Source organism: Sus scrofa, chromosome 7 (genome assembly GCF_054392235.1).
Source record: "Sus scrofa isolate SSC_HxYL_T2T_F1_AM1 chromosome 7, Sscrofa_HxYL_maternal_Yorkshire_Landrace_v2.0, whole genome shotgun sequence".
In the NCBI taxonomy this organism is placed as follows: domain Eukaryota; kingdom Metazoa; phylum Chordata; class Mammalia; order Artiodactyla; family Suidae; genus Sus; species Sus scrofa.
Window position 1 is genome coordinate 3,866,565 of NC_139389.1, and position 15,793 is coordinate 3,882,357.

At 44.6% G+C, this 15,793-nt stretch overlaps 1 protein-coding gene and 1 non-coding gene across 4 annotated transcripts in view; both read right to left on the reverse strand.

Moving 5' to 3' along the window:
* The window catches only part of F13A1 (coagulation factor XIII A chain), a 149,783-nt gene that overhangs the window by 82,375 nt on the left and 51,615 nt on the right, over positions 1-15,793 (reverse strand). For all 3 annotated transcript variants that reach the window (XR_014809479.1, XM_001927630.8, XM_084967225.1), the window contains 2 exons: positions 10,457-10,575; positions 9,108-9,215 (listed from right to left, as the gene is read on the reverse strand). Coding sequence is in view for 2 of the 3 variants with exons in the window: in XM_001927630.8 (XP_001927665.3) it covers positions 9,108-9,215; positions 10,457-10,575 (227 nt within the window). In the remaining variant the exon portion in view is untranslated. The remainder of the gene's footprint in view (positions 1-9,107; positions 9,216-10,456; positions 10,576-15,793) is intronic.
* On the reverse strand, positions 1,738-1,825 carry MIR9841 (microRNA mir-9841). The gene has a single exon (NR_128528.1). It is a non-coding gene; the product is annotated as a microRNA mir-9841 (primary transcript).

Consider the following 15,793-nt stretch of genomic DNA (forward strand, 5'->3'; position numbering starts at 1 on the left):
AGATCCTTTCTTCAGTGTTTCAAAACTCATCTGTTCTGGAGCCCACTCCCTCGGGTCTCGGTTTTCCAGGAGATACCCACTTCACTTGCTGTAGTCGCTGTGTTATTATTATGGGCACTAACGTGTTGGTGGAGGCCCTCTAAGGTAATATGACTGAGAGCAAGGATGGTCTCTGACTTCAGCTCTGTCACTTATTTGCTGTGTGACCTTGAGTGGCCTCATTCCTGCACCACCGTGGTAAAGACCGGGCAGACCCCTGGAGAGTCCCAGATCGCACATGCTGGCGCTGCGGGCATCACGGCACAGATCTCCTATTAATCAGCCTCAACCCGAACGAGTGCACCTGCACCGAGGCGGCGGGATGTCAGAGCTTCCACAGTGAACAAACAAGCGGTATTTGCAGGAACGCGGCCGCTGCGGCAGCTCGTCTCCCTGGAGAACTTCTCTGCCCAGAGTTCCTGGCAGATCCAATCAGTCATGGGGCAGACACAGGCAGGGACCAGGGGCCACTCAGTGGCAAAGGCCAGGTTGTCGTCACCGTCTCTCCTTCCCCTGGGACCCAGCTGTTTTTGTCCCAGGCACAGCACACCTGTTTTGACAGTCTGATGGGGCTCAGAGTTCATGCCTGGTTTCTTCACAACAATTCAGGGCCAGTGATGGAAAGCTTTGTTGGTGCCCTGTTGAGTGAAATAAGTTTTCAGATGGCACAAAGCATCCTTCTAAAAGTCTCCTGGCACATTTCCTGGCAACGGTCCTCGTGGGGACTTGTCACATCGGACAGGAGGTGGAAAGCAAAGAGCAATCAGGCAACGTAATTGAAAGGAGGAAGTATAACTCTGGGAAAGTTTCCTCCTCTTCTTAACTTTCCTCTTTTTAAAAAAAGTCTCTCTCTTAAATCAATCTGCAGTATAGCTTTGGTAGAATGCACCACTCAATATTTAGAAAAGCCTAAATGAAAGTTTGCTTATATAAGGTTACAGCATCTCAGGACCAATCCCCAGACAATGAGATTACAGGCGCTTCAGACTTTCTTTCTCCTGGGAAAATCCAACAGCCCAAGGCTGTCCAGATTGTCATAAACTTGGCTGATGTCACATCAAAGTGAAGTAATGGCAACTCCAAATAAGAACTAAATAAGATACTGGATTTATAAAGGGAAAAAATAGGAGAAATAAGAATACTGTTTTGAAGAAGAAAAGGGTATTCTTGCTGCCGCCAGGAATAGCCAAGGTGATCTGAGTACAGAGACGAAGTTTCCTTCTAACGATGACGTGGGGGCTGGAGAGCGTGAGCCTTTTGTCCTGGTCACCTGAAGAGTCAGAACGGAGGGGTCTGATGTGACCTGGGCCAGGGCCAGCCCCCATGCTGCTCCTTCCACTTTCTCTTCCATAGAAGAATGAAAAGCAGCAGGTTTTGAAGACAGGAAAGGAGGCAGCTTCTCCCCGCAAACCAGAAGAGTGGGTATGTCCATTGCACGGGCAGAGGAACTGAGCCACAAACGGATTTAGTGCCGTGGTCCTCGCTGGGGTGACCTGACCCCTAGGGGATAGTTGGAAATATCTGAAGACCTTCTTGGTTGGCACAGCTGGTGGGGGAAGGTGTGACTGGCATCTCTGGGGTAGAAGCCAAGTATGCTGCTAAGTATCCTCCGAAGACCTGCCCAGGGTGGTAAACTCTGGGCAATACTTTTCCCTGGGACTGTAAAGCCACACTACTGTCATCATCGTTAGAAAGTTCGCCAGTTAGTAGGCGGGTGCTCGATGCTAGATGTTATTTATTACCATTGTCTGTGCCCATCTAGCATCGAGCACCCACCCACTTCCTGCAAATTCCTTGCCAATCAATCCTCCGTGCTGGGCTTCCCTGTGACTGCAGGAAGTACATCGGCCTTTGGGACCCCTGTCTTCTGCGCTTGCCTCCTGCCCCCACTCTGCCCTCTGCAGGTGCCCAGCCAGGGCCAGGTGGCTCATCCCTCCTCCTTCCAGGCAGTAACTGAGCCCAGGAAATGTCTGCTTTCCATCCCTTTCGTCTTGGCATGAACTGGAGTCAGTGTGTCACCCCTTCCAGAGAATCTGCAGGTTGCGATGTGCAAGGTATCCTCTTCCAGCATTTGTATCCCAAGAAAGGCATTTCCTGCCTCCGTGACCAGGCTGGGAGATGACTCAGAAGCACTCCTAAAACGACTGTCCAGCTCCCTCTGTTCTTCCAGAAGTCCGCATGAGCCCCCTAGAAAACACGCAGGCCCATCTGCTTGGAACCAGGATATAGGCTAGGCTCCAGCAACTTCAGAACATCTTTCTGAGCTCTCCAAATACATCTTCTCTATTTAAAAAAAAATTTAATGAAAGTATGGTTGACGGACAATGTTGTGTTAATTTCTGCTGTACAGCAAGGTGACCCACTCATGAGAGATATATTCTTTATCTCATACTAGCTCCCATCATGGTCTATCACAAGTGACTGGACAGAGCTCCCTGTGCTGTACAGTAGGACCTCACTGCTTGTCCATTCTACATGTAACGGCTTGCATCTTCTCACACTGTAGGGCAAATCTTTCATTGAGAAATTGGAGGGGTTTTCTGTTTCGTTTTGTTTCTGTCTTTGCTTACCTTTACTCAGCAGTTTCATGATGGATTTCTAGAATCTGTGAACAGGAGAGGAACTCCCCGAATAACCAGAAAACAACTGATTTTTGGATAAAGTTTCATCATTTTAATTGATTTTGGGAGGCTCAACATTTTAATTTCTAGAATCATTATAACCGCGTGGATTTCGGAAAGATTCACAGAGCCTTTCTAAGGTTGAGGCGATAACAGATGTAAAAAGATTTTGAAAACTATCCAACCCGGATTTTGTGTTTGTGAACAGCGGTGTCAGTGGAAACAGATTATTTCCCAGGGTGGGGGCCTCGCCCCTAACACCCAAGGCCTCCCCCCCTCCCAAAATATAACCAAAGCAAACCAGCACCCAAACAGATTCTGTCCAGTTCTGAATCTCATAAGTGGGTTATAGATTTTCAAAATTAGAACTTCATAGGCTTTTTATGATTAATAAAATTTCAAGGCAATTTGCATTTGGATTATGTGCTTAGTGATATTCCACTTGGGCAGCTGCCGCTACAGAAAGTACTGGGTTAGCTGCTTCATGTTTGCCTTGCTCTTGCTTCGGCTTGGGTTAGGCAGTGATTTCTAGATTAGGAGAAATACACACAGCATGTGAGTAAGCTTGGGCTGAGGAGCCTGCCATTTCAGATTGCTCAAGAAGGAATTCATTTACATCCAACCACTGCTTCCCCTCTCACCGAAAACCTGTCGTGATGACTTCAAAGGAGAAGAAAGGGGAAAACTTGTTTGTGAAACAGGAGAAACAGTGATTGACTGCAGGTCGAATGTATGCTGTAGGCAGTTATGAAGAAATCACCAATAGGCGTTCCCGTCGTGGCACAGTGGCTAACGACTCCGACTAGGAACCACGAGATTGCGGGTTCGATCCCTGGCCTTGCTCAGTGGGTGAAGGATCCGGCGTTGCCCTGAGCTGTGGTGTAGGTCGAAGACACAGCTCGGATCTGGCGTTGCTGTGGCTGTGGCGTAGGCCGGCGGCTATAGCTCTGATTAGACCCCTAGCCTGGGAACCTCCATATACTGCTGGTGCGGCCCTAAAAGGACAAAAGACAAAAAAAAAAAAAAAAAAAAAAAAAAAAATCACCAATCAATAAAACCAAGAGCTGGTTCTTTGAAAAGGTAAACAAAATTGACAAACCTCTGGCCAGCCTCACCGAGAAGATGAAAGAAAAAACTCAAATAAACAAAATAAGAAATGAAAAAGGATAAATCACAACAGATACTACAGAAATACAAAAAACCATAAGAGAATACTATGAACAATTATATGCCAACATATTTGACAATCTAGAAGAAATGGACAATTTCTAGAGACTTACAGCCTGCCAAAACTCAATCAAGAAGAAATAGATGAACTGAACAGACCAATCACTAGAAATGAAATTGAATATGTAATAAAAACACTCCCTACAAACAAAATTCCAGGACCAGATGGCTTCACAGGTGAATTCTACCAAACATTCAAAGAGGAACTTAGACCCACTCTTCTTAAACTTTTCCAAATGGTCGAAGAAGAAGGAACACTCCCAAAGACATTCTATGAAGCCACCATCACCCTAATACCAAAACCAGACAAAGATACTACTAAAAAAAGAAAATTATAGGCCAATATCTTTGATGAATATAGGTGCAAAAATTCTCAACACAAATTTAACCAACCGAATCCAGCAACATATAAAAAGATCATACACCATAACCAAGTGGGATTCATCCCAGGTTCACAAAGATGGTTCAACATACACAAATCAATCAATGTCACACACCACATTGACAAAAGAAAAGTCAAAAATCATATGATCATCTCAATAGATGCAGAAAAAGCATCTGACAAAGTCCAACATCCATTCATGATAAAAACTCTTACCAAAGTGGGTACAGAGAGAACATACCTCAACATAATAAAAGCCATTTACAACAAACCCACAGCAAATATAATCCTCAATGGAGAAAAGCTGAAAGCCTTCCCACTCAAATCTGGAACAAGACAAGGATGCCCACTCCCACCACTGTTATTCAACACAGTATTGGAAATCCCAGCCACAGCAATCAGACAAACAAAAAAAACAGAATGTATCCTAACCCAATCCTCTGTCCATGGACATTTGGGTTGTTTCCATGTCTTGGCGATTGTGAACAGAGCTGCAGTGAACATGCGGGTGCATGTGTCTTTTTTCAAGAAAGTTTTGTCTGGATATGTGCCCAAGAGTGGGACTCCTGGGTCATATAGTAATTCTATATTTAGTTTTCTGAGGTATCTCTGTACTGTTCTCCATAGCAGTCGTAGCAGCTTACATTCCCACCAACAGTGCAGGAGGGTTCCCTTTTCTCCACACCCCCTCCAGCATTTGTTATTTGTGGACTTATGAATGATGGCCATTCTGACTGGTGTGAGGTGGTATCTCGTGGTGGTTTTGATTTGCATTGCCATAATGGAAAAAAGTAAAAATCATTATATATAAAAAAAGAGTTTCAAAATAAAGGGAGCAGAGTTTGATAGAAAAAAAAAGAAATAAAAGGTATACAAATTGAAAAGAAGAGGTAAAACTGTCACTGTATGCAGATGACATGATACTATATATAGAAAACTCTAACGAATCCACATGAAAACTACTCAAACTAATCAATGAATTCAGCAAAATAGCAGGATACAAGATTAACATTCAGAAATTGGTCACATTTCTGTATACTAACAATGAAATATTGGAAAAGGAATACAGGAGTTCCCGTCGTGGCGCAGTGGTTAACGAATCCGACTGGGAACCATGAGGTTGCGGGTTCGGTCCCTGCCCTTGCTCATTGGGTTAACGATCCGGCGTTGCGTGAGCTGTGGTGTAGGTTGCAGATGCGGCTTGGATCCCGTGTTGCTGTGGCTCTGGTGTAGGCCGGTGGCTACAGCTCCGATTCAACCCCTAGCCTGGGAACCTCCATATGCCGTGGGAGCGGCCCAAGAAATAGCAACAACAACAACAACAAAAGATAAAAAGAAAAAAAAAAAAAAAAAAAAAGAAAGAAAAAAGAAAAGGAATACAAAATTCCCTTTTAAAATCACACCCCAAAAAGTCAAATACTTGGGAATAAACCTGACCAAGGAGGTGAAAGACTTATATGCTGAGAACTATAAAACATTAATCAAGGAAATTAAAGAGGATTCAAAGAAATGGAAAGATATCCCGTGCTTCTGGGTTGGAAAAATTAATATTGTAAAAATGGCCATATTACCCAAAGCAATCTACAGATTCAGTGCAATCCCTATCAAATTACCCATGACATTTTTCACAGAACTAGAACAAACAATCCAAAAATTTATATGGAAACATAAAGGACCCAGGATTGCCAAAGCAATTCTGAGGAACAAACACCAAGCAGGAGGCATAACTCTCCCAGACTTCAGGCAATATTACAAAGCCGCAGTCATCAAGACAGTGTGGTACTGGTACCAAAACAGACATACAGACCAGTGGAACAAAATAGAGAACCAGAAATAAACCCAGACACCTATGGTCAATTAATCTTCGACAAAGGAGTCAAGAATATAAAACAGGAAAAAGATAGTCTTTTCAGAAAGTGGTGCTGGGAAAACTAGACAGCCCTATGTAAATCAATGAAACTGGAACAGACCCTCAAAACACGCACAAAAATAAACTCAAAAAGCTTAAAGATTTAAACATAAGACAAGACACCATCAAATCCTAGAAGAAAACATAGGCAAAACATTCTCTGACATCAACCTTACAAATGTTTTCTCAGGTCAGTCTCCCAAGGCAACAGAAATAAAAGCAAAAATAAACCAATGGGACCTAATCAAACTGACACACTTTTGCACAGCAAGGAAACCATAAAGAACAAAACCAAAGCCAAAAGACGACTTACAGCATGGGAGAAAATAGTTTCGAATGATACAAGTGACAAGGGCTTAATCTCTAAAATATAAATAATGTACAATTCAACAGCAAAAAAACCAACAACCCAATCTGAAAGATGGGAAAGGACTTAAATAGACATTTCTCCAAAGGAGATGTACAGATGGCCAACAAGCACATGAAAAAATGCTCCACATCACTGATTACTAGAGAAATGCAAATCAAAACTACTATGATGTACCACCTCACACCAGTCAGAATGGCCATCATTAATAAGTCCACAAATAACAAATGCTGGAGGGGGTGTGGAGAAAAGGGAACCCTCCTGCACTGTTGGTGGGAATGTAAGCTGCTACGACTGCTATGGAGAACAGTATGGGGGTACCTCAGAAAACTAAATATAGAATTACTATATGACCCAGGAATCCCACCTTGGGCACATATCCAGACAAAACTTTCTTGAAAAAAGACACATGTACCCGCATGTTCACTGCAGCTCTATTCACAATCGCCAAGACATGGAAACAACCCAAATGTCCATGGACAGAGGACTGGATTAGAAGATGTGGTGTATATATACACAATGGAATACTACTCAGCCACAGAAAAGAACAAAATAATGCCATATGCGGCAACCTGGATGGAACTAGAGACTCTCATCCTAAGTGAAGTAAGTCAGAAAGAGAAAAGACAAATACCATATGATATCACTTATCTGGAATCTAATATACGGCACAAATGAACCTTCGCACAGAAAGGAAAATCATGGACTTGGAGAACAGCCTTGTGGTTGCCAAGGGGGAGGGGGAAGGAGTGGGATAGATGGGGAGTCTGGGGTTGATAGATGCAAACTATTGCCTTGGGAATGGATGGGCAATGAGATCCTGCTGTGTAGCACTGGGAACTGTATCTAGTCACTTATGATGGAGCGTGATAATGTGAGAAAAAGAATGTATACATGTATGTGTGACTGGGTCACCTTGCTGTACAGTAGAAAATTGACAGAACACTGTAAACCAGCTATAATGGAAAAAACAAAAATCATAAAAAAAAGAAATTGCCAAATTCTTTAGAATTCTGTCTTTTCACTCCACAACATAAATAACAAGAGACAACAAAACTACCCTTAGACGTCAGGGCATTTTTCGGGTCATGTCCAGGGCATGTGGACATTCCTGGGCCAGGGATTGAACCGCACCACAGCAGTGACAACTCTGGAACTTTATTTAGCCCACTGAGCCACCAGGAAACTCCCCCATGTTATTTTTTACCTTCTTTAAGATTCTACTTTTCTTAAATTTACATGTAGCCTTAGTTCTTAATAAAACGATCTTTGTTCTGGATTTAAACAGAAATTACATTTCCCATCATTCTCAGTCTAACGTTTGTCTATAAACAATATTTGATTTTATTTAATTCAAATTAAACTCGAAGATATTCTTGCAGAGAGATTTTTCGTAAGACTTAAGAAAATTGGTAACAAAAGGACAATTTTTTGCTCAGTCTTTGAATGAAATAGCACCTAGCTTGACATTTTTTTAGTCCTGTTTTGCTCATAAAGCAGATCTGATATGCTTTCATGCACCACGGGCAGGGTCTGTGCGCTCCGCGTGTCAGCAGAGTCCAGGGCTGTGCAGGACCTGGCAACCGGCTTACCCGCCGCCCTCACCTCACCCCGACCTTCTCGCTCAGGAGAACTGTGTCTCCTCTCTCAGGAAGCTGTCCCACTGCAGGATCTGTGCATTCTCGAAGCTGTTTCAGCATCCCCTGCACAGACCAGCATGGAAGGTTAAAAGAAGAAAAGTCTAGATTCAGAGTCAGTGGACCTGGGTTCCAGCTGATGCTTTGTCCCCAACAAACTGTCATCACAGGGTTTCAGGACTTATAAAACAGCAGAGTGATGCTACCCCTTTCCATTTATCTCATGTGATTATTGGGAAGAATCAATACCCCCCCCGTTTTTTTTGCTTTTTTAGGGCTGCACCTGCAGCATATGGAAGTTCCTAAGGCTAGGGGTCAAACTGGAGCTGCACCGGCAGGCCTACCTACGCCACAGCCACAGCCACGCCGGATCCTTAACCCACTGAGTAAGGCCAGGGATCGAACCCACACCTTCATGGGTACTAGTCAGGTTCTTATTTTCAGGAACTCCTCAATACCCCTTCCTTAAACTATAAAGCCCTGGGGTGAGGTATCAATATAACAGAAGCTATGATTAGTCATTTATTTCTTTACTTGGACTATGGGTGTGAAAATGTAGACAGGATGTGTCTTGCACTTTTTTTTTTTTTTTTTTTTTTTTGGTCCTCCCTGATGTTTGTTTGATTGACTGATTGATCACAGCTGCTAACATTTCTGCCATGGCCACTCCTCAGTTCCTAGACAAGAGATTCTTAAGAATAAGTGGTCTTTATTCTCGTGTCATCCATCAGCATTTGTCTGAAGCCAAGGAACAAACGGTGCTGAACTGGGACTTTTGTTTGATGGCACATAACAAGTTCAGGGAGTTATAGACTCTTTCAAATAAAAGTTTAAGTTGCCATTTCAGCAGCTCTGAATGAACTGACCTCGATACCAAGGTAAATGAGGCGAGTAATCGATTTAAGTCCTCGGCAGTTGTTCTTACCATAGCAGACCCGACACGGCTGACTTTGATGGGATTCCCTCTGCCAGAAAGGTCCATCTTTGCTCTGTCCATCATGTACAGGCAAGCGTCAAGGATGCCCTCCTCAAACTGTTTGGGGGAAAAACAATGAGATATGACTTAGTATCCGCTCTGCAATACGACTTATTTTCTCTGCCAAAAAATAAAATGAAAACACAACCTCGTGTTTAGAAATGTGTCTTTCCTCTATGGTACTCACCCACTATCTGTAGCATTGAAATACTAAGGTGGAAGGGAGGAGACATCCTTTTTTTTTTTTGCCATGCCCGAAGCACGTGGAAGTTGCTGGGCTAGGGGTTGAATCAGAGCTGCAGCTGCGGGCCTAGGTCACAGTCACAGCAACACCAGATCTAAGCCGCACTGTGATCTATGCTGCAACTTGTGGCAATGTTGGATCCTTAACCCATTGAGTGAGGCCAGGGATTGAACCCACATCCTCATGGATACTAGTCGGGTTCTTAACTTGCTGGAGCCCAACTGGGAACTCCTACCATTAGCTTCTTTATACCCAGACAGTAATTTGAGGCTGCAGCTGATAAAATATCTTGAAGTGAGGAGTCCCATTGTGGCTCAGCGGTAAGGAACCCGACCAGTATCCTTGAGGTGGTGGGTTCGATCCCTGGCCTTGTTCAGTGGATGAAGGATCTGGTGTTGCCATGAACAGTGGTGTAGGTTGCAGGCGTGGCTTGGATCCTGTGTTGCTGTGGCTGTGGCTGGCAGCTGCAGCTCCAATTTGACCCCTAGCCTGGGAACTTCCATATGCTGAGGGTATGGCCCTAAAAAGACAAAAAAGAAAAAAAAAAGTCTTGAGGTGAAAGTCCAGTCTGCTTCCTTTGAACTAAATGGCAGCATCTTTTCTAATTAGTAACTCTTTTGCTAACACTTCAAACAAGTGATTTCTTTGAGTGGGCACTTGCTTGGCTGTATCCTTTCCATCATTATCAAAACACCTTTCCTTATAAGAAAAGAAAACCTTGAGTCCATTCCAGAATGAAGAGCAAAGTCTGAGCTCACTAGATTTTCCTGCTCTAAGCTGCCAAAGCATTTCTCAGTGGAATGCCAAGCCATCCACACAAACTCACATTTCCATAACATTGTAACACCCGAAAAGAAGAGATGTGATTTCAGCTGGTAAATTATGCAGGTGCCTTTCTAAGTCTCTACTCCCAGGCTATCTTAGAGTCTCAGATCCTGCAAAGCAGGAAACTGTGCTTGCTTAATATCGACACCTCAGACCCCTGCAGCGATACACGAGACAGAAAATATTCAGTAAGAATGTCTGTGACGGTGACACGTTTTAAGTGGCTCACCTGACCATAGCTCCAGCTTCTGCTCTTGATGTCGTTGAATTCACCATAAAAAATCACCCCGATGTCATTCAGGACATACTCTTCTCTTTCTTTGTCGTTATCCAGGTACACAGCATCCTCTGCAGGGGGGGTTGAATGTGATGACTACGACAAACCAGAAGGTTCTTACACACTCGCGTGTCCCGAACTGCCATTACTCAACTAGATGGGCAACAGTCTTCTGTTTCACTAACAGATAGCTCATTGCACAGCACGTAATTTTAGCAAATGGTGAACATAATTGTGGCCAAGATCAGCCTGGAAACGATGACATTTGTCAGCAAAATGCTGACAACCGCTTGACGTTTTCAGTTCCAAGCGGCACAAGTAAATGGACACGTCTCATTAAACGGTTTAGGCTTCTGGTGCAGCAGTGGTTTCAGAATCAGAATGCTGTCATGCAGATACAAATGTGCAACACAGATCAACAAAATAATCTCCGGACTCTTAATGTGAACAGAATTGAAAATGACTTTCAAACATTAGAAGAGGCTGGAACACCCTGGGTCATGCCTAGTTTGTTAGTCCATCACTGGGAAGAGGAGGAAGGCTGGGCTTTGTCTCTTGAAGGAGCAATCCTTGTGCCTGAGTTGGCACGTGTGTGCCCAACCAGCCTCTGTGGTCATCTTCCTCCAGGGCAAGGACTGTTCTTCCCCGTGGCTATAATCTCAGGGAAAGCCTCGCTCTGCATCTGCCTTGCCCTGTAATCTGTCTAGAAATTATTCTCAGGCCAGGTATCAAAGCGGCAAAAGCATCGTTCACACAGGCAGGACCACACAGGTCTAAGTTATACTCGGGTCAACTTGCAGCCTTGGAAACGGTCCATTTTGGTTCTGATGGGGGTTCATCACAGGGTCCGTCACAACGTAAAATTTGAACTTCAGCTACACTAAAACTTAAAGTATCTAATGTACTAGACAATGATTTGCACCAAGAGAAAATGTTAGTTCATTTTGTTTCTATGTAAAGAATTCCAATAAATCGATAAGAAGCCATGAAATGCACAGAAGCCGGTAAAAGGAAAACTAGCTCACAGAAGTGGAAATGAGAGCAGAAAGTCATTTAAAACAATTTTATTTTTTTTCAATGCTTTTCAAGGACTGCAGAGGTTTAAAAGGAAATTTAATAGGTACCCTTGTGTGTCTAAGTATTTTAACTTATATATTCGATACTGGAGTTCCTGCCGTGGCTCAGCAGTAATGAACCTGACTAGTATCCACGAGGATGAGAGTTCAATCCCCGGCTCACTCTGTGGGTTAAGGATCCGGCGTTGCCATGAGCTGTGGTGTAGGTCGCAGCCGCAGCTCGGATCTGGCCTTGCTGTGGCTGTGGTGCAGGCCAGTGGCTGCAGCTCTGATTTGACCCCTAGCCTGGGAACCTCCATATGCCACGGGTGTGGCCCTAAAACTCAAAACAAACAAACAAATAAATAGATATTCCATACCCGCCAGTGTGTGACGAACTGCCAACTGAACAAGCACGTGCTTAGTATTTACTCCCTGCCAGGAACTTTCTAAGTGTGGTATGAAAATGAATGACTTCATTAAAACACATGACGTCTCTAAGAGGAAGGCACTGCATTTTCCCGATTTTATGGATGGGGAAGCGGGAAGAGAGAAGTATGGTATCTCTTCCAAGGCCGTGGTGCTGAAAAGTAAAGCCAGCATCTGAGCACGAAGCTGTCCCCAGGCAGACTAAGACTGTGAGTCCGATCAGATTGCTGTGTCGCCAGCATGCAGCCTGGGCACGTGGCACGGTCAAAGTCTCGCGCAGGAATGACAGCTGGGGATGGATGTCTGGAGCTTGGAGCCGGAGAGCGGGCATCAAGGAAAAGAAGGTCTTCCTTTGGGGCTTTGGGTCATTACTGAGGAAAGGCATACATTTAGGCGGCAAACGGAGGACAGGGAGGAGCTCTGTAGCTCCCCTTCTCCTTCCTGCTGCTGAATTAAATCTCACCTCCAAACGGGCGGCATGATCATGAATCCGCAACCGGGCGAGGAAATCAAATGGGGAGCCTTGATTTAAATTTTAAATTTGTTTATGGTTTTAAAAGAAGATTGAGGGTAGAAAAGCAAGGCTTCTTTCCCCTGTTTGTATTCAGATCTGTCACTTGAAAATACAGTTGTCCAAAGCTGGGATTAAAAAAAAAAAAGTACATCTCCATGGAAACTCCAAAAAACTCTGAGAGGCTGACAAGAACAGGAAAACTATACCATTTGCCTCTTGAGATTTGTGTTGTTGGTTTTTTTGCTTATTACTTAAATGTTTGTTTTTTAAACATTTTGTTGGTTTGAGAGGTAGAGTGGGGTTTTTCTAAATGCAGGGGTGGGCAGGAACTGGGGCTCCACTCAGTACAACAGAGGACACTGATATACTATTTAAAAGGGAAAACAAGCTGAGAAAGAACTCAGTGGTCTAGAAATCCAACAGTCTGAACTGTTACAAAACGGAGGATATGCATGTGTGTTTGTGTGTGTGCCTCTGTGTGTATTTGCATGTTTGCGGGTGTGTGTATCTGTGTGTATGTATTTGCATGTCTGTGGGTGTGTGCGTGTATGTCTCTGTGTGTTTGCATATGCACGTGTGCACCTGTGTGTGTGCATGTGTGCATGTGTGCGTGTGTGTACCTGTGTATTTGCATATCTGTGGGTGTGCGTGTGTGTTTTCATGTGCACACGTGTGCATGTGTTTGTGTGTGTGTGCATATGTGTGTGTGCCTATGTGTATTTGCATGTCTATGGGTATGTGCATGTGTGTTTGCATGTGCACACGTGTGCGTGCGTGTGTACCTGTGTGTGTGCATATGTGCGTGTGTGTGTGTGTGTGTGTGTGTGTGTGTGCGCGCGCGCGCGCGCCTGTGTGTGAATGCTTGTCAGTAAGTCTGGGGATGACGCTTCTCAATCATGAGAGAGCTGACAGGGGCAGCGAGGTCCAGAAAGCTCCCAGAGCCGGAATGGCAGCACCACCGACCTGCTGACAAAGTCTTGGTCCTAAGTGACCTCTGGCAAACAAGCGCCACGGTGATCAGACTCTGGAGGAAAACAGAGTCCAGAGGGCGCCACTGGCGAGGACGGACTAACACCCCGTCCACGTCCCCCAGCGCCTCGGCCAGGCTCCCAGGGTGACTGACCCAAGGCCAGGCATAAAGAAGAATGGCCTCGTTTATTCCCCGATTCCTCTGGCGGGAGGAGTGGGGTAGTTAAAAAAGGAAAATCGTGGGCTGAGAAATGTTGGGAGTCACTTATGGGCTGATTTCTGGCACCCCCGGCAATGACTGCTTGCCTCCCCAGCCAGAGAAAGTAAGACTTTATACCAAACATGTAAAAATAAACGCTGTGCCTATTGATTTTAGTATCTGCAGCGGCTCTCAGGGAGAAGGAGGGTTATTCATCACTACCCGGGCTGAATATTTCCTCTTGCCTCTTTACATGCTGTTTTCAAGTTAAAGCCAGTGCCATTTCCAAGGTCATTAAAGTCGAGCCCAGCAAAGGGATCAAAGAAAACTGTGGAGCTAGGAATGCGAGCTGGCATGTATTTTGTCTCCAGAGAGCCTGCCAAACAGCTGAAATCAGAGTTTGGTTCAGTTTCTGACCCTTCAGAGGAAATGATGGGTTGGCCCCTTCAAAAAGGCTCAGCGTCTCACCTTTTTAGGGAGGGGAGGACTTTTGATTGAGGGACTCGGGGTACCTCTTACTTGGCTCCCTTTAGAGTAAAAGCTGAGCACCGCTAAAGCTGGCGAGTGTCATCAGCCTTTAGGGAGTGGCTTTTCTGCAGAGCAGGGGGGACTCCAGGTTGGGGTCATCATGCTGTTTTTCCATCACCAAGTAGATCAGAAGGGGCGCCGGCCTGAGCAGGCTGTGTGCAGGCAACTTGTTCCATCTATGGCCCTGGGAACCACTGGTGAATACTAAGGAAAGCATTTCCAGAGTCTGTGCTTTTTTTTTTTTCTTTCTTTCTGGAAGGGCCCAGAGTCACTGTCTTCCCAAAATGGGTGTGTGTATATGACTTCCAATAAAATTTTATTTTCAAAAACAAACCAAAATTTATCTGTGATTAAAATATTTTTAGGAGTTCCCATTGTGGCTCAGCAGATTAAGAACCTAACATAGTGTCCACGAGGATGCAGGTTCGATCTCTGGCCTCGCTCGGTGGGTTAAGGATCTGGTGATGCCGCAAGCTGCGGCACAGATCGAAGATGCGGCTCGGATCTGGAGCTGCTGTAGCTGCGGTGAGGACTGGCAGCTGCAGCTCTGGTTAGACCCCCAGCCTGGGATTTCCACATGCTGCAGGTGAGACTGTTAAAAGAAAAAAATTGTTTCAGAAATATTACCTATTTAAGAATACAGTTTTTTCTCCCACAAACTCTAAAAGCACTTATTTATATATAAACTATAACCGACAGGTAGATATATATCTTCTTTGCTTAAACTTGCTGCGTACACACGGCAGATCATTCCTAAATATTCATTTAAAGCTAGGGCCTCTCTGGGAGTTCCTGTCGTGGCACAGCGGAAACAAATCCAACTAGGAACCATGAGGTTGCAGGTTCGATCCCTGGCCTTGCTCAGTGGGTTAAGGATCTGGTGTTGCTGTGAGCTGTGGTGTAGGTCACAGACGCAGTTCAGATCTGGCGTTGCTGTGGCTGTGGCGTAGGCTGGTGGCTACAGCTCTGATTTGACCCCTAGCCTGGGAACCTCCATATGCCATGGGTGTGGCCCTAAATGCAAAAACAAACAAACAAACAAACAAACAAACAAACAAAAAAACCCAATACCCTAGGGCCTCTCCTAGGCAATATCTCATTCACCTAGTCCACATTATTCTACAAGTCATCACATTTGCTACCCTTAAAAAACAAATTTCTCATGAATTCATTGGTCTCATACCATGAATGTGTGAAGTGTTCCTGTGTATTTTCTCTGGTCAGTCTATCCTGAACTGACATAATATTTAATGCAAAGCCAGGACCCACACAAGCACAGTAAAATAATACACGAGGCACAGGTATAAACATGACACTGTGTGTTGCTATGTTGCCAGGAATGTGGGAAAAGGGTGTGTGCCATCTTTGCTGGTATTGCTGGGAGAGAGTCATCTCCAGCCCTCTGGCCACGCATCTGTGAAACTTTTTCAGCCTGCGTCTTCACAATATGCATCTCGTTTATTTATAAATTATGGAGTTCCCTGGTGGCTCAGTGGGTTAAGGACCTGGCATTGTCACTGCTGTGGCTTGGCTCGCTGCTGCAGCCAAAATGGTTTACTACAGCCTCTTGAGAGGCCTGCCTCTGCACCTGTGAA